The 19,694-nt window shown below is 35.2% G+C and overlaps 1 protein-coding gene across 1 annotated transcript; it reads left to right on the forward strand.

Moving 5' to 3' along the window:
- The first annotated feature begins 12,002 nt into the window (after window positions 1-12,002).
- Window positions 12,003-14,918, forward strand: LOC129891931 (uncharacterized). The gene is made up of 4 exons (XM_055967424.1): window positions 12,003-12,726; window positions 13,440-13,560; window positions 14,729-14,744; window positions 14,862-14,918. The coding sequence occupies exons 1-4, from the start codon at window positions 12,003-12,005 to the stop codon at window positions 14,916-14,918; spliced, it is 918 nt and encodes a 305-aa protein (XP_055823399.1).
- Window positions 14,919-19,694: the final 4,776 nt, after the last annotated feature.

Genomic DNA, 19,694 nt, shown 5'->3' on the forward strand with positions numbered 1-19,694 from the left:
GACCCAACCTAGGACCTAGTCGTAACACGGCGATCGAAACCCCAAAAGGGCTCCAACCAAGACTCTTGACGTATTATAAGCATGCATAAGATAAAGTAAAGCAGAAATAACATAGGAAAGAGTCTTAAATCATGAATCATAAAAGTATAGGAGTTTGGCGACATAGATTCTACATAGTGTGTCCAACAATTGCCTCTACTAATCAAGAAGGATGGGGCTAAGACATGTCCCTAGCTCACCCTCAATATGAATATAACAAAAGTCTTTGAAATGAAACAAACTCATAACTCACCCTCGATAGATGATGACTCACCAATCTTCATAGGATAACAACTCTACTAGCCACGTGTGGAAGGAATGTGATCCTCAACCCCTATATTATGAGACAATGTAGGCAATAAATATACATTAGTACGTTTAAATGTATTAAGTATGTGGGCATGCCATGCAATATAAATCATAGGATGCAATGTTCAAATAACGCATATGATAAAAGAGGATAAGTAGAAGCCATGAGTAAACCATAATGATCAAGCATTTAAGTGACATAGTCAAATCATAAGGAAACATAAAAAAACGCATACATATGTGAAATATAACCATAACTGATAATAATACTATGTGAGCTATAACATGGAATCCTTATGTCTCCTCATATAACAGAAGAAACGGGAATCTACTTTCCAAGGTAGACTTTACCCCGCTAGGAGGATCATTTACATATACTATATATGGATCCACTAGCCAGGCCATAAGGAAAATCCTATGATGGCACGTAGTTATGAGACAAGAGACTTTATATAAAGACCCCGTAGGTCGAGCCCCCACCTAAAATAATCATTCAGTGCTAAGTCAAATCCCACAAAATACATAACATATTAATAATACTTAACATATTATCATAAACTTGTTCATAAACTTCATAATTCATAGAATAACTCATTTTCATATCATACTTGCAATGTGAATAAAAGCCTTTCAACATCACAATATCATACTTACATAATTCATGTCATTTGGTTCCTAGGTCACCAATTTTGGACCCTAAGTCACCTTTCTTTATAACTTGAATAAAATTCATATCTTGAACATAATTGAAGTTCGTAATCATAGTTCATAGTCAATTTGATTGAAAACCATGAAATATTTGAAAATTTTTGAACTTCCTAATCATAATCCATGTAAATCATCATTGAAAATAGCTTCATGCATGAGCATTCATAATTTGACTTAAAATCATACAATGGATGTAGAATCATGCTTATAATGATCATTGATAACAATTAAAAATGTAATTAAAACAACCCAATGCAATTCATCAAAATGAGGGTTAAAAAACTAATGAAATTTAAAGAGATCTTTGAAGGAAACCTTGGGACTTCATGGGTGAAAGGAACCCATAGATCAATCCCCACATACATTGACGAAATCAACTCAGAATTGAAGAAGAACTTTGTTGAACTTGAAACCCTAGATTGAAATTGTAGGAGGAACTTGAGAGAAGTGCTTAGTCTTGCCTTAGGGAAATTTAGGAGAATGAATAGAATAGGAGGAGAATTTGAAGGATTGAATAAATATAGACTTTGAACTTGGCCATGAAAGTGTCTAGGTTCATTGAACTAAATTTGGAAAAAGAGATAAATACCTCTCATTAAACTTTGGATTTTGGACCTACGAATAGGATTCTATGAGTCGTAGAAGTGTTGACGAGTCTAGGAATGACTCGTCCTGTAAGTCTGAAAATTTGCAAATTCCTGAGCCTCTAATCTTTCCCTACGAGTCAATATTATGAGTCATCAATAGGCCTATGACTCATCCTATTGAGTCGTAGGACATCATCTGAGATAGGCCCAAGATAAACTCAAAGATTCACTCTACAACTCGTCCCTACTAGTCGTAGGAATGTCTACAAGTCGTAGATGGAGTCGTGGTCCTGAGGTCAGTTCCCTTTTCTTTCTTTGTTTCAACTTTCTGACTTCCGAGGTATTACAATATTTCCCCATTGGGAACATTCGTCCTCGAATGAGATCAACTTAGCAAGAAAAGGACATGGGACGAGGACTAGCAATCTAACATGAATGCAATGACACATAGCAAAGCATAAACCATGAGATTTTCAATATTAGCATAAATCATAACTTTAAAATCAACTCCATAAACATGCATGCATATAAAAGACATATGAAACTGAAATGTAGGAGTTGAATCGATCTGAACATGAGCAACTTAGTACCTTAGGCTTGAATGGAAGGAAGAAATACAGATAACGCTTTATCATGTCCGTTTCTGCTTTCCATGTAGTACTCTCTACTTGCTAATTTCTCCACAACACCTTGATGGATGTAACTTTTTTGTTCCTTAATCTCTTTACTTGCCGGTGTAAGATTTCCATCGGAACCTCTTCATAACTCAAGTTCTCTTCAACGTTCACATTCTCCAATGGTACAATAACATTTGGATCACCCACAAACTTTCTTAACATCGACACGTGAAACACCGGATAAACTATAGCCAACTCAAATGATAAGTCTAACTCATATGCCACCTTGCCAACACATCTCAAGATTTTATATGGTCCTAAATACCTAAGGGATTTTAGGTCCAAAGTTGAAAATTGAGTTAAAGTTTGATTCAAGTTTGACTTTTATCAACATTTGGGGTTCAGGTGCTCGGATTGGATTTTTGATGATTTCAATGATTTAGGGATGTGATTCTAATACTAGAAATGACTTTGTTGTAATTTTTAGAGGTGTCGAGGGTATTTTGGGTATTTCAAGTGTTGAAGCTAGCTTGGTTGCGACTTATTATATTTCGGGTCAAGGAGACCTCAAATTCGAATTTTGATGATTCCATTTAGTCGAGAACGTCGAATTCAGTAGGGTTGCATATATGGTTTATGTATAGGGAGTTTCAAACGAATCCCGAAGGTCTATTTCGTGACTTTGAGACTTGTTAGAATACACTATTTGGTGCCTGTGAAATCCTTCTCCGCGTTCGCGGAGGGTAATTGTTTCCTTTTACGCATTCACAGAGAAAAGGTCGCATTCGCGGAGGGTAATAATTTTCTTCTTCGCATTCACGGAGGGTAATGATTTCCTTCTCAACGTTCGCGGAGGCAAGGATGCGTTCGCGGAGGGTTGTTTCTGCTACCTTCGCATTTGCTGAGAGCAAAATTTGCCTGAACAGTGAAATTTTCCCCAAAGTTGGGGTTTAAGCCATTGTCCACCATTTTTGAGTTTTCAAGCTTGGTAGAGGCGATTTGAAAGGGGATTCTTATGGGGAATATATTTGGTAAGCTATTCTAAGATATTATCTTGATTATCTATTACTTAATTCAGATTTTTAACATGAAATTGATGATTTTGAATTTGAGGAATTGGAGCTTTTCAAGAACAATGCAAATTTAGTTTTCTATTGATTGTGAACTCATTTTAACTACATTTTTGAAATAGTTTTTCACCATTAGATTCCTGACTACTTGAGGAATATTTTCAGCTAAAAGTATCCATATTTCGAGTTTGTTTTCGTACATGGGATTTTTGACCATTTTACCCTTTTCACCTGAATTGATTGATTTTAGTGTCATTAGCTTCGAAATGTGATTGTGAGTTTATATTTGATTAGATTGGGGTGATTTGAAGTACCATCAAAGAGGAAAATCGTTGAATTTGAGTTGATCGTGACCTTAGCTAAGGCAAGTGGAATTCTAACCTTCTGATAAATATGTTCAACCATGTGTTTTCCTATGTGTGGGAGTTAGGGTATAATTGTGATAGTTGATTGATTATGATTCATCTATTATGGGGCTTTGGTTGTGGAATTCGGGTGTAAGTAATGGTATAAGTGTTGTAAATTCTCAGGTTTATTTACTATGATGTGATGATGGACTATGTGGTGCTATATATGACTATTCATTTTGTATTCACTCATTATTTGTGCGTATATCTATTTGTGATGGCTGAGAAAGTGATATGAGTGAGATACTGTACATTGGGATCGAGGTTTCTACCGATCGAGGTAATTTATTGATGTTTCTTCTAGCGGTCGAGGTCTTTTCCAATGGATATTATGGACGACGTCTTTTTCTACAATGATGATTGATACATGGTCTATGTGAGACCCCCATAGGTTCTGGTCTGAGGTGATTAGCGGATGTGTATCGTAGGACAGATATGCATCACGATATTTGACATTACATTTTCATATATTTCATCCTATGGTTATATATGATTGAGTTTTCTTGTGTATTTATATATGTACTTCCTATTTGTGGACTGTCTGGTATTTCTGAGATAACTATTTTATAAACAGTATAGTAGTTGGGATGTCAGGAGTACATGTGTTTCGCATTGCTTTACTTAGGGTTTAGTTTTCATTTGCTGAGTACCGTGTTGTTGGTGCTCACCCCTTGCTTCTACGCTTGTGTAGGATCTGAGCCCTATGCCTCATTCTCTTAGCATTTTGTTAATTGGACCGAGCTTCTGGATGTGTGAGTGGTAGCAAATTATCTTTTTTGGCAAATTCCCGATGCCCATTTATCTTATGTTTAGTTCTATTTTAGGATCGAGACATTTAGACTTGTATCTTTTCATTTTTGTTGAGATAGTGACTTGTAAATGTGACACCAAGTCTTGGATGGTTTAGAATTTATTTTTTCGCTTATCCTTATCTATATCATATTAGACTTTATATTTCCTCTTTTATTTTTGCTTATTTTGAATTGTTCAGACTCTTAGGCTGACTCGCCTTGGTGGGTTTGTAGAGATCCTTTAGGGAGGATGCTACTACTTAAAAAATGTATATAAAACTCGTAACATTTAAAAGAACTTTCCGTAAGGCATATTTATATAATCTAGTAGTGAAATTTTTCCCATTTAAAAATAGTTAAAGGTGTAAGGTTTTTAGATAGTTTAAAATTCTTTGATCTCAATTAAATCAAATAAAAGTTCTAATTTAGGATGGGGCGACTTTTCAAAATAATTTAAGAAACTAACTTACGAGACATCCATGTATTATTCCTTATCACTACAATTCATGCTATAAACTATTACCAACTTATAAGTATCCAAGGTTAACTAATTCATGCTTCATCCAAATATTCCAACTCCAAAGGTAAATTTAGTACATCATAAGACTTGGAAATTTACATGCTCCAAAATAACAACACAAGCAACCAACTTTAAGTTACAACCCATAGTTTCATTAATGGATCAACCCTCACAAATAAATACATAAATACATATACACAAGCACCCCATAGATCATATACATGTCCCAAAATACTATAAAATATAGATACTTATATGCAAATGTGATCTTCCTTAAAGCTCCCAAAAACTTTATTTCCAATGGCCAACCTCAAGCATCTTCTCGGACATTTCCTACGATAGAAATAACTATCGCTAAGCATAAAGCTTAGTGGTGCAAAACTACAAGTTTGAAGCCTTTAGGTTCTCCAATTTATTTTCTCAAGTCATGAGCAGCACAAATGTACACATAATAAAAAAATCAAGCCAACAAATATATCACGAGTATTAAGTTCTATATGTAAAAATTTAAGTGTCAATAATTCATAAAAGCATATTTATAAATTTTAGCACTAAGTTTCACCCAATATGTACGTCAAGACGTCACACCAAATATGATCAAGTATCAAGAAGGACCGGAGCCCTGTATCAAGAAGGGTAAAGACCCAATAATCAAGAGAACCATTCATACTCAAAATGGACAACTTCCATACTTAAGACGAACTAAAAATCCATAATCAAGATGGAAAAGGATCCAAATAAAGAGGCATGCCAATAGTGACAAAGTCACAGCCACAAGAAGGACAAAGTCCACAAGAATGTCAAGTGATCGAGCAATCCGTACAAGTGGGCGAGTTAAACAAATGTCTTGCAAATTTCCAAATATACCAATATGACAATACAAATTTCAAGAAATAACAAACATACTAAGACAGGCTTTCGAATATACTAGCAAGTAACATGAGTTTATATACAAATCTTGGTGTTTTACCACAACATAAGTTCTACCATAATTTGTGAATTTTGAATTGTCTACGCTATAGACCAACCCAAATCCCCTTCGTCAAACAATTCATCTTGGCTTGTACAAGAGAATATATACCTTAAATACACAATCAAATATATACTTAAGCTCAATGGTTCATCACATCAAAACTAAACAGGAAAATCAGTGAAAATTAGCCAAACTATCAAAATAGAAATTCTGGACGGTACCACTGTCCTGTATTGTCACTTAGTTTCAATGGGGTAAACGACACAAATAGACTTTGTGGCCTTAGTGAAAATTGTAGATATATGTCACAGAGTTTCAGGGAAATTCGAATCATCCCTATATCATTTTTTTACAAAATGATATGCTCAAAATGCTAACAGCAGTACATGTAGAGTTTGCAAAACATATTTTTGGGCAGCACTTGCCTTGTACTTCCCCACCGAGTTTTAAGTAAATACAATCAAAATTAGGTTTTGGGGCCAGCACAAAAATTGTAGGCGTATGAAATATCTTTCTATAACATCTTGAATCACTTAAAATGAAGCTTCATATAAAGAATTATGCTAAAACCACTAACAGCAGTTTAGTCCAAAAACGGGTTTGTAACTTACCTCAATTGTGTGGCATTGTTTGGGGCTCAACTAAGGCAAATTTTGATGACTGATTTAGTGGATGAATATTATGAGAGAAGATATGTTTTGGTGTCTTTCTTACTTGGAGAAAACGAAATTGGAGGGGTGGTGGAGAGGATTAGAACCAAGGGTAATAAAATAAAATAAAATGACAACAAAAAGAAAAGTTGCCCACTTTTGTAAATATCTAGTCAATTTAATAAATTTAATAAGATAATCATAATAGGAGTAGTTTATATAACTACACAATAACACTTCAAACAAGTTTCAATATCGTCAAGTTCACTTTTAGGAAGTGCAAAGTAAAATATACCCTTACTATCAAGATATGATAAATTGAAAATTTAAGTATTTGCTAAAAAAAACTTTTGGGGTGTTACAGGGTTAGGCGAGTACCATCACACCCGATTTTGTGGAGATGCCCATTACTTATCTTCGAGGGGCAATGAATACTATTAGAAAATCTTTATTTTACTTCTTTTAATTCTTTCGTGCAAGGGTTCTTGTATAAGTGTTGAGTTATCGCATGTTCTTTTGGCATATGGATAGGATTCGAGCATCAGCTTCTACTAGATGAGGGGAGCCAGCCCTTAAAATTTCTACTGAGACCTCACCTCGAGGTAGAGGTGAAGGTAGAGCCTGAGGCTGAGGTAGGGGTCGGGGCCAAGAAGCGGCACTAAACAGGGATCATGAGAGGGGTATTTCCCCTGAGCCTGCAACAAAGGCCAGATGTGGATATGTTCCTCCTGAGTATGCGGCAACGCCATTACTACAAGATACTTTACTGAGGGTTTTGGGCATGCTCGAGACTATGGCACAGACTAGAAGCCCAACTGACACACCAGGTACATCACAGACCCCAGTGAGGGTCCATGTCCCAGACCAGCAGTAGTATCCTAAGGCTCAAATACAAGCAGGATAGCTGTTGGTAGTCGCTATAGTTGAGATTCTTCCAGCACCAGTAATTAAGGGTTAGGATGCACAAGTTGATGCATTAACTGAGGATGAGCAGTGCCAGTATGAGAAGTTTAGGAAGATGGACCCACCTCAGTTTCAAGTTAGGAAGACTGAGAATGCATATGAGTTCTTGACCACTGCAGTGAGTTGCTTGAGACAGTTGGGTTAGCTGAGGCCCATGGTGTTCGATATGTTACTCTTCAGCTTTGTGGGCCAGCTAGAAAGTGGTGGAGGACATATTCTGGGTCTCTACTAATTGGTTCTCTTCTGGTGACTTAGGAGATGTTCACCAGTGCTTTTTATGATCATTTCATCTCTTGGAGTGTGAAGAAAGATAGTTGCATTAGGTTTGAGAGCCTAAGCAGGATAAGATGTTCATTTCTGAGTATAAGGTTCATTTTTGTCAGCTAGCTAGACATGCCACTGCTATCATCCCCAATGAGACTGAAAGGGTTCACCGTTTAGTAAGAGGATTGACTTATTCTATCAGTTAGTCTGTATTCTAGGTATCTAGAGATGGATCCTCCTTTCAGTTGGTGGTTAGTGCCTCCAAATAGGCAAAGATGATGGAGAAGACGGAGCTCGAGAACCCCAAGTGAGGTCGTACTTCTAGTCAGTTTTTGAGTACCTTATTTGAAGTAGAGGTTCTTACATAAAAGGTGGTTTCTTTCAGTGTAGAGGGCCCGTTCATGCCTCTATGCTAGAATCTAAGGGTGGATAGGGTCATCGTGGTTCATACAATTTGGGTCAGAGTTCGTCCAGGTTACAGTAGAGGCCTATGGGCCAAGGTGGTTACAGTATCCCTTCTGTTTCTTCAAAAGAGCCATCCACTCCTAGATCGTATTTTAGGTGTGGATGCCTGGACCATATGGTTTGATAGTGCCCCACACAGACTTATTATGGTCTACACCATTCTTACACATCAGTGCCAGTTAGGGTTCGGCACCACCAACTAGAGGTTCACTTCTATAGACCTAGGCCCGTAGTAGGGGCCAGTTTGATAGAGGTGGTCATACTGGAGGTAGAGAGGCGGGTGATACCCTAGCACCATAGGGTGTTAGAGGAGTTTCCCAGACAGGTAGCGTATAAGGAGCTCATTATTATACTTTTCCAGGTAGACCCGAGGCTGAGGCCTTTGATGCAGTCATCACAGGTATTGTTCTAGTTTGCTATCGCCCTACATCTGTGTTATTTGATCCTAGCTCAACTTATTTGTATGTGTCTGCATATTTCTCTTCTAGGTTTGACTTGCTCTGTGATCATATGCCCGTACCCATACATGTTTCTACCCTAATAGGAAAACCCTTAGTAGTGGATTGGGTGTACCGATCTTGTCTTATGTCTTTGGCGGGTTATGAAACGTGGGTGGACATGATTATCCTTGATATGATAGACTTAGATGTCATTTTGGGTATGGACTGGTTATCTCTGTATTGTGCCATTCTTGATTGTTATGCCAAGATTGTGACCTTAGCTATGCCTGGTAGGCCGCGTATAGAGTGAAATGGTTCGAGTAGTTGTTATCCTAGTAAGGTTATTTCTTGTATTCCGGCCCAAGTGATTGATTGATAGGGGTTGTTTGGTGTATTTGGAATCTATACGTGATACTATTATTGAGCTACCTTCTATGGAGTCTATTCCTGTGGTTCAAGAGTTTATGGATATATTTCCTACCGATCTTCCAGGGGTTCCACCTGACAGGGATATTGACTCTCCTTTGACCTTGAGCTGGGCACCAACCCATTTCTATTTCCCTTATCGTATGGCTCCAGCTGAGTTGAAGGAGCTAAAGGGGCAGCTTCAGGATCTATTGAGTAAGGGGTTTATTCTCTCTAGTATTTTTCCTTGGGGTTCTCCGGTCTTATTTGTGAAGAAAAATGACGGATACATGAGGATGTGTATCGACTATAGACAGTTGAACAAGGTGACTTCAAGAACAAGTACCCTCTTCTGTGTATCGATGATTTATTTGATCAGCTCTATGGAGAGGCCTTATTCTCTAAAGTTGACTTGAGATTCGGATATCATCAGTTGAGGATTCAGCCTTCAGATATTCTTAAGACAGCCTTTCGGACCAGATATGGCCACTATGAGTTTCTCGTTATGTCTTTTTTGCTGACTAATGCCGCAACAACATTTATGGAGTTGATGAATGGGGTATTTTGTCCATATCTAGATTCATTTATGATTTTCTTTATTGATAATATCTTGGTTTACTCCAAGACTGAGGCAGATCATGTGCAACACTTGAGGATTGTGCTTCATAGGCTTAGAGAGAAGAAGTTTTATGACAAATTCTCCAAGTGTGAGTTTTGATTGAGTTCGACAGCGTTCTTAGGGCATGTGGTATCCAAGGAGGGAATTAGAGTCAATTCGGCTAAGATCGAGGCAGTTCGAGGTTAGATTAGACCCACCTCAGCCACAGAGATTTACAGTTTTGTAGGCTTGGGGGGATATTATCGTAGTCTCATTCATTTCTTCTCTATGATAGCAGCTCCACTGAACAGGATCACTCAGAAAAATATGGTATTTCATTGATCGGATGAGTGTGAGGAGAGCTTCTAAAAGATCAAGGTATTATTAAATATCGTGCAATGTGTTGACCTTGCATGAGGAGGGTGTTGACTTCACCATGTATTATGATGCATTGGGGTGGGTTTAGGTGGAGTGTTGATGCAAAAGGTGAAGATGATTACATATGCTTTGAGGCAGTTGAAGGCGCATGAAAAGAATTATCCCACCCATGACTAGTGGTTTGTATTGATTGCTTCGGTTCAGTTTTAAGTATTATTAGTTCAATTTATCAGTTTTTGATTTCTAAATATGCTAAACCAATAACCAAACCAATAAGATATTTATTATTGATTTTTGGTTTATCGATTTTTGGTCTTTAATAGTTCGATTTTGAATTTAACCAATAAGAAAAACTTTTAAAATAAATATACGAATACTGGAGCCTCCGTCATAGCAACTTGTTAACTTACAACTTGCAAACACTTGCCGCTGAATCTAAAGCGGCAAAACCTAAAGGGTAAATACCAAAATACTAAATAGTATTATATAGTGATTAACTGATTATAAATTTATATTAGTATTTTTTTGTTTGATATTTATGTATGAGTATAAAACTTAAAATTAAATTAGTAAATTATTATAGTCTTAATGGATTATCGATTTATCCAATAACCCAATATTATAAAATCAATACCAAATCGATAATTAATAATTATTTTTTAAAAATTATTAAATAATCATTAACCCAATAACCCAACAGCAATAATCCAATAACACTTTTTGGCTAGGTTTATCGGTTGATTTAATTTTGCACACCCCTACTCATGACCTAGAGTTGGCAATGGTTATCTTTGTTTTGAAGTTATGGCGGCATTATTTGTATGGAGTTCATTGTGATATATTCACTGATCACCGGAGTCTACTATACATCTTCAGCTAGTGGGACTTGAATTTGAGGCAAAAAAGATAGAATGAGCTTTAGAAGGATTATGACTTGACTATTCCATATCACCCTGGGAAGGCCAATGTGGTGGCCGATACATTGAGTAGGAAGACTTCTAGTATGGAAAGTGTTGCGACCCTTGGCTAGAGTTGTTCAAAGATTGACCAATGGGTTGGTGAGATTGCAGCTTTCTGATAAGGGTCAGGTGCTTGCTTTCATAAAGTCCCTCTCTTTTTTGATGGATTAGATCCGTGAGAGATAGTTTGAGGATGAGAAGTTGTGCCTCATTCGAGACAAGGTGACGAGAGGTGAAGCTAAGGAGGCGGTACTTGATTTGGATGGTGTTTTGAGGATTGAAAGTCACATTTTTGTGCCCAAGGTGGGTGATTTAATCAGATTGATACTTGAGGAGGCCCATTGCACTCGATATTCTATTCACCCTAGGAAGCAAAGATGTATCATGACTTGGGTCAGCAGTATTGATGGTGTGGTATGAAGAAGGATATGCCGAGTTTGTGTCCAAGTGTTTGACATGCCAACAGGTTAAGTGTGAGCACTAGAGACCCAGAGGTGAGTTTCAGAGGATGCCTATTCCTATTTGTAAGTGGGAGAGGATCATATGGATTTTGTGGTAGGTTTGCCCACCACCGTCGGAGGATATGATTCCATTTAGGTTGTGGTCGATCGATTGACCAAGGATGCTCATTTCATTTTGGTTAAGGTTAATTTCATGATGGATAGATTAGCCCAACTCTATATTAGTTAGATTGTTAGACTTCATGGAATGCATGTTTCCATTATATCTGATCAGGGTTCATTGTTTACATCTCACTTCTAAGAGACCTTGCAGCGTAGGTTGGGTACTCGATTGGATCTGAGTACTGTATTCCACCCTCAGAAGAACGGATAGTCTGACTATTCAAGTGCATGAGGATATGCTATGGACAAGTGTGATTGATTTTAGTGCTCGGTGGGATCAGCACATGTCTTTGGTGGAGCTTGCTTACAACAACAGTTATCATTACAGCATCCAAATGGCTCCTTTTAAGGCCTTGTATGGCCGAAGATATAGGTCGCCCATTGGATGGTTTGATATTATAGCGGTGGATAGCCTAGACATTAATTTGCTCAGAGATATCATGGAGCAGGTTCATTTGATTCAGGGCAGGTTGTTGACAGCTCAGAGTCACCAGAAGAGCTATTCTGACAAGCAGGTTCAACCTTTGGTGTTCATGGTCGGTGACCAGGTATGGTTGAGGGTCTCACCCCTAAAGGGTGTCATGAAGTTCAGGAATAAGGGCAAGTTCAGCTCTAGGCTTATTGGTTCTTTTGAGATCCTAGATCGCGTGGAAGAGGTAGCCTACAGACTTGCCTTGCCACCTATTCTATCTTCTGTACATTTAGTATTTTATGTCTCGATGCTATGGCGGTATATTCCAAATGAGTCTCATATGATTTCCCTTGATTTGGTTGAGTTGAGCCCAAATTTGACCTATAAGGAGGAGCTTGTGGCTATTTTGGACAGACATGTCAAGAAGTTGAGGACTAAGGAGATAGCTTCGGTGAAGGTTCAATGGAGGCATCGGACCGTGGGGGAGGCTACTTGGGAGTTAGAGTTAGACATACAGGCCCGTTACCCCCATCTTTTTGAGACTCCAGGTATGCTCCTTGCTTTATGTTCGAGGATGAACATGGTTTTTAGTAGTAGATGATGTAATGACCCTGAAGGTCATTTTTAATAATTTTGACAAAATTATCACTTTATCCCTACCATTAGTTTTCTGAGTCACTTTTGGTTGGGTCTGAAAGTTGGTTTTTGGAAATCTTGTAAAAAGTTGGGGTTTTGCTAGTGAAATGAGTTTTGAAGGTTTAAGTTGCCAAATATTGAGTTTTGGAGTTTTGAGTCTTGAAATTGAATTCCGTCGATTTCATCAATCCTGGAATATGGAAATTGATCTAGGGAAGTTGTCGGAACCAAAATTGGAGTTGAAACGTGGATTTTAGGTCTAAAGGTGGAAATTGAGTTAAAGTTTGATCCAAATTTGACTTTGGTCAATATTTGGGGTTTGGGTGTTCAAATTGGATTTCTGATGGTTCCAATGGTTTTGAGAGGTGATTCTAATGCTAGAAATGACTTTGTTGTAATTTTTAGAGGCCCCGAGGGTATTTTGAGTATTTCAAGTGCCAAAACTAGTTTAGTTGGGACTTATTGGATTTCGGGTCAAGGAGACCTCAAATTCAAATTTTGATGATTCTATTGAGTCCAGAACGTCGAATAGTAGGGTTGCATATATGGTTTGTGTACACAGGGTTTCGAACGAATACCAAAGGTCTATTTCGTGACTTTGAAACTTGCTATATTCTGCTATCAGGTGCTTGTGAAACCCTTCTCCGCATTCGCCGAGCTTTCTCCGTGGTCGTGGAGGGTAATGGTTTCCTTTTTCGCATTTGCGGAGGGTTGTTTTTGCTTCCTCCACGTTCGCTGAGTAAGATGTCAGCGTTCGCGGAGAGCAAAATTTGCCTGAACAGTGATATTTTCCCCAAAGTAGGGGTTTAAGTCATTGTCCTCCATTTTTGAGTTTTCAAGCTTAGAAGAGGCGATTTGAAAGGGGATTTTTGCGGGAAAAATATTGGATAAGCTATTCTAAGCTATTATCTTTATTAATCATTATTTAATTCAGATTTTTAATATAAAATTGATGATTTTGAATTGGAAGAATTCATTTTTTTCAAGAACAATGCAAATTTAGTGTTCTATCGATTGTGATCTCATTTTAACTTTGTTTTTGAAATGGTTTTCACCATTAGATTCCTAACTACATAAAAAATATTTTCATCTAAAAATATCCAAATTTTGAATTCGCTTTCCGACATAGAAGTTTTGACTATTTTACCCTTTTCACCCGAATTGATTGATTTTAGTGTCATTAACTTTGAAATGTGATTGTGAGTTTATATTTAATTAGATTGTGGTGATTTGGAGTACCATTGGAGAGGAAAAGCATTGGATTTGAGTTGATCGTGACCTTAACTAATGCAAGTGGAATTCTAACCTTTTGTTAAGTATGTTGAACCTTGTATTTTCCTATGTGTGGGAGTTAGAGTATAATTGTGATAGTAGATTGATTATGATTCATCTATTATGAATCTTTAGTTGTGGAATTTGGGTGTAGGTAATGGTATAAGTGTTGTAAATTCTCGAGTTTATTGACTGTGGTGTGATGGTGGACTATGCGGTGTTATATATGATTATTCATTTTGTATTCGCTCATTATTTTTGCATATATCTATTTGTGATAGCTGAGAAAGTGATATGAGTGAGATACTGTACATTGGGACCAAGGTTTCTACCGATCAAGGTGATTTTCCGAGGTTTCTTCCGGCGGCCGATGTCTCTTCCGATAATGATGATTGATACATAATTTATGTGAGGCCCCCATAGGTTTCGGTCTAAGGTGATCAGGGGATGTATATCATAAGACAGACATGCATCAGATTATTTGACATTGTATTTGCATCTATTTCATCCTTTGGCTGTATATGATTTAGTTTTCCTATATATACCTGAGTGTGGTGAGGAGATTATATATGTACTTTCTATTTGTGGATTGTCTGGTATTTCTAAGATAACTGTTGTATAAACTGGGTTGTCTGAGTGCAGGTATGTAGATGTGGAGGTATGTGGTTGGGATGTCAGGAGTACCTGTATTCCGTATTGCTTTACTTAGGGTTTAGTTTTCATTTACTGAGTACCATGTTATTGATGCTCACCCCTTGCTTCTACACCTGTGTAGGATCTGAGCCCATTGCCTCCTGCTCTTAGCATTCTGTTGATTGGACCAAGCTTCTAGACGTGTGAGAGGCAGCAACTTGTCTTCTTCGGCAGACTCTCGCCGCCCATTTATCTTATGTTTAGTTCTATTTGAGAACTAAGACATTTAGACTTGTGTCTTTTCATTTCTGTTGAGATAGTGACTTGTACATGTGACACCAAGTCTTGGGTGATTTAGAATCTATTTTTCCACTTATCCTTATCTATATCATGTTAGATTTTACATTTCTGCTTTTATTTCTGCTAATTTTAAATTGTTCAGGCTCTTAGGCTGACTCGCCTTGGTGGGTTAGGCGAGTGTCATCACACTCATTTTGGGTGGTGACAGAATCACTGTATTACTGAGATATCCTGATACATGGATTTTAGATACAATCTTCAATGAGTATAAAATCAACTATAGCCATGAAAGTAAATTAAGAAAATCCTAACTCAATGGAGTTTTACCTTAATTCGGAAAATCGTAAAATTTAAAAACCGAAAGACGGAAGAAATTGAAATTAGATTTGGATACATGACTTTGAAAGATACATAACTTTGAAAACACTCTATCAGAAAGATAAAAATCTTAAACTACAAATGTCATTCTTCCACAAATTATTTTTAAAGCTTTAATGGGGGAAAACATAGTGGAAGAGAGATGACAGGAAGAGAGACAAAAGAAGTTAAAATTTGTTTCGGATACATGACATTGAAACATACATGACTTTGAAAATACTTTATAGACAGACACAAACCTCAAAATATAAATGTCGTTCTTCAACACGTGATTTTTAGAGCTTTACAGCTTGTTTGGATGGTGATTTTCCGTGGTATAATATAGTATGGTTAGTAAGAGAACTATGTTTATTTTGATTGTTTCTTTAATTATATGGTATGGTATGATTTGGTTTCATGATTTTGTAACCATGAAAACCCCCATGATTTTCTTATTTTTTTTCCAATTATATCCTTACTTAATTTTAAATAATTCTAATTTACCCTTTATTATTTATTAAACGTTACCCTAATCAGGGTTGTCTTAACAAGTTTGGGGACCTAAAGCCAAACTTTATAGAGAGGCCTTATTTTTTTAGTTCACATATATAAATTGAATAAGTATAACATATTTAGTGTAATTCTACAAATAAGATCTGGAGAGGTAGAATATACGCGGACATTATGAAATAAGAATGTAAACAATGTAAATTTTCAATGAAAAATATATAATATAAAGTTAGAATAATAAAACATAACTGAAAATTTTTGAAAGTTTATATAGATCGAAATAATGTTGCGCCAAATTTGATAAGTTGATATAATGATATTAAAATAATGTTTGAAATTTGAAGAATACACCAAAAATCAAATTTGATCTTTTTATAAACACACAAGAATAAATTTCGCATAATATAGAAGATTTGACCATTTAAGAGACTTTATAATATTCAATAATGATAGAACAAGAATAGTGAAAAGGGAAATAACAAAAGCAAATATAAGCATAATAATGTTAGTTCATAATAATCATCAGAATATAAATGAGGCAACAAAATAGATAGTCACATAAGAAAGGATGCTATAATTAACTAATTACTATTCTATTTCTCAATTATCATAACGATCCCTATATTAAATGAGGTAAAAAATTATTCTATTTTCTACCCAAATGTTTTTAAAAAAAATTTATCAATACATGAGATTCTTTTAAAATAATAGAATATATATATATATATATATATATATATATATATATATATATATATATATATTTGGAAGAAAGTAGGGACCCCAAAAAATGGGGCCCTAAGCAATTGCTTTAGTGGCCTTATGGTCGAGATGGCCATGACCCTAATATATCTACTGCTTTCACTGTCGTATTACTCATTTTTCTCCGCAACAATTTTTGAAGCTTCTAGGGATTTCAAATTAAAATTCTCTCTTCAATTGTGCTCGTTATCTCTTCAATTGAAGTATCTAGGGATTTCAAATTGAAATTCTCTTTTCAATTATTATTGATATTTATAATAGTTAAGGGCATTTTCATAAATTTATCAGTTACGATACACTATCATACAGTCAAACCAAACAATAAAATTATCATTAAACATTAGTAAATCATACAGTCTATCCAAACATAGTATTGTACTGTACTGTACAGTACCATATCATATCATACAATAACGTACATTAGGAAACCATGAAAAAACACCATCCAAACAGAGTGTTAAGGGTGAACACATAGTAAAGACATGGGAGGAAGAGAGAGAATGCTGGTGAGGGACGTGGCGTTGGACCGTGGGAGGTTGAAGAGAGAGAGAGAGTGGGAGTTGATTGAGCCTTAATTTTGGGTGATTTAATTGGGCAGATAACTAATTTAAGTTATTATTTAGGGATATATGTATCTGAATGTAACTTCTTCAATATATGATAAGAAATTCTTAATTAATGGTAAAAATATATAATTATTTACAAATATAGGTAATATTAGTATATATGGTAGTGGAGTATGCCTAATTAGATAGTTTTGATTTAAAAAACCTTTGTTTTTCTCTTTTGTCCAACTAGGACTAATTTGGGCCTCAACTTGTGGTCTATCATTAGAGTTACTATTCGAGATTCCAATGGGTGCAACTAGTGGTTTGGTGTTTGAAAAAAAAAACGATCATTATAGGGTTGGATTGGTTTTAACTAAAAAAAAGTTAAACCGAATCCAAATCGATCCGATTATAGATATACTACTTTTAAATTATGTTATACATAAAAATATTTATTAAAATGTAATTCATAAATATTTTTTTAAAATTTTTCATAATTTTTGTTTTCTTTCTTACATTTAGATTTGGACTTGAGAAGCCCATCTAAATAATATACAAAAAAGTTCATCTTATAAAGTTATATTATAAAGTTAAAACTTCAAACAGTGTTCTGCCTTCATCTTATATGTTGATATTTTGTACTAGAACTCTTTTTAAGAAGCACTGCTTTGTGCTTTTTATTAGATACTATGAAAAACCCAAAAAGATCGGAAAAACCCGAGAAAATTGATATCGAAAAACCTGACTTTTATTGGTTTGGTTTGGTTTATAGATTTAATAATCCGACGCAAATGGTTTGATTTGGTTTGTAAAAAATCTGAACCAACCCGGTCCATGTACACCCTAGGTGTAACGTTCGTTAATCATTAATTAGTTGTTACACTTAATAATTCTCCGTGAAAATAATTTAAATTAATCTAGTAAAAAAATATTTTCCAATTTGTACGGATAAATTCGAAAAGTGAATATATTTTCTTTCTTCATAATAAGTTGGTAGTTCTCGTGAAGAAAATATAACTTTACCATTTTTGAATCTCCAGTATATCCCACAGTTTGGTGCCTGAATATAGTGTATTAGTTTACTTTTCATGTATTTTTAATTGAGTCAATTTCAAATATATACAATAAAATAATTAATTTATAATAAATATAGTCATATTTCTATTTACACAAAAAAATAGCCAAAAAAAGCCGTGGCCCCAAATCGGCCCAACTACTGAGCTCAAAATCGGCCCAAGGCATTAGGCCTTTTTTTGCTTCCTTCTCTTTTTCATTTTTCCTTCCTTTGCAGCATTGCTTTTTTTAAAAAAAAAACAAAAACTTATTCTTTTGTTTTTTTACTGCATTTTTTAAAATAAAAATATCCTTTTCTTTTCAAAACTTTTTCCAATGATTTTTACTGTGTATATGTAATGTATCGATATTTTATAAATAGTTATATAGTGTATATGTAATGTATCAATATTGAATAAATAATTGTGTAGTGTATATATAATGTATTAATATTATATAAATACTTATGTGGCGTATATGTGTTGTATCAATATTATATAAATCATGTATAAAAATGTATCAATATCATATAAATGGTATATAAACATGTGTATATAATATATAAATAATTATGTAGTGTGTATGTAATATATCGATATTGTATAAATATTGTATAAATGTGTATCAATATTGTATAAATGATGTATAAACATATACATATGATGTATAAATAATTATGTAGTGTATATGTAATATATTAATATTGTATAAATGTGTATATCATGTATCGATATTATATAAATAATTATGTAATGTATCGATATTTAGTTTACTATCATGCATTCCCATCTTAATAAGTAAAACAATAAACAAAAAAAATGAAATAAATATTCTTTTTTCCACAAAAAAAGTGAAACAATTATAAAAGAAAAAAATAAAAAAAAGAGAAAAAAATAAATTAAATCAACGATTTTTTTCTTTAAATATCATAGCAATTTTTTTAAAAAAGAAGACAGCAAATGGCCAAATGGCCGAAGAAACATTTGCAGCAGCCGAGTGGCCATTGGCCATTTTTTTTTGTCAGACAAAATGTCATGGCCAATTAATTTGTAAATAAATTTGCAAATGGCCATTGGGTATAATTATCCCTTTTTAATTTCCTTGAAAATAGAGAATTTTTCATAAATAGCTATAAATTAAACTATAATTATGAATAATAGTTATGGTTTGTGTGATTACAATTCATAGTAACAGTTTTAGTGAGGAAAGAGGCGAGCGAGTTCAAGAGTGTAAGATCTCGGAAGTTAGAAAGTCGAAATAAAGAAAAAATGTTGCAAGAACGTTCCGGTGCAAGCTCCTACGAGCCAACCTACGGACCGTAGGAAGACTTATGGTCCATAGGAGGGTCTCGTAGGTAGGATCCTGAAGATGGAAAAAACATGCTAAGTGTGGGTTCGAGTTACGAGTGGAATCTACGAAACCTAGAAGGTCCTACGGTCCGTAGA

Source organism: Solanum dulcamara, chromosome 1 (genome assembly GCF_947179165.1).
Source record: "Solanum dulcamara chromosome 1, daSolDulc1.2, whole genome shotgun sequence".
In the NCBI taxonomy this organism is placed as follows: Eukaryota; Viridiplantae; Streptophyta; class Magnoliopsida; order Solanales; family Solanaceae; genus Solanum; species Solanum dulcamara.

What these genes read in the sequence shown, in the direction of transcription:
- LOC129891931 (XM_055967424.1), top strand. Translation starts at nt 12,003, where the DNA reads ATGCTATGGACAAGTGTGATTGATTTTAGTGCTCGGTGGGATCAGCAC. An exon ending in CCATCTTTTTGAGACTCCAG is followed by an intron (nt 12,727 to 13,439) that starts GTATGCTCCTTG and finishes TTCTGCTATCAG; the next exon opens with GTGCTTGTGAAACCCTTCTC.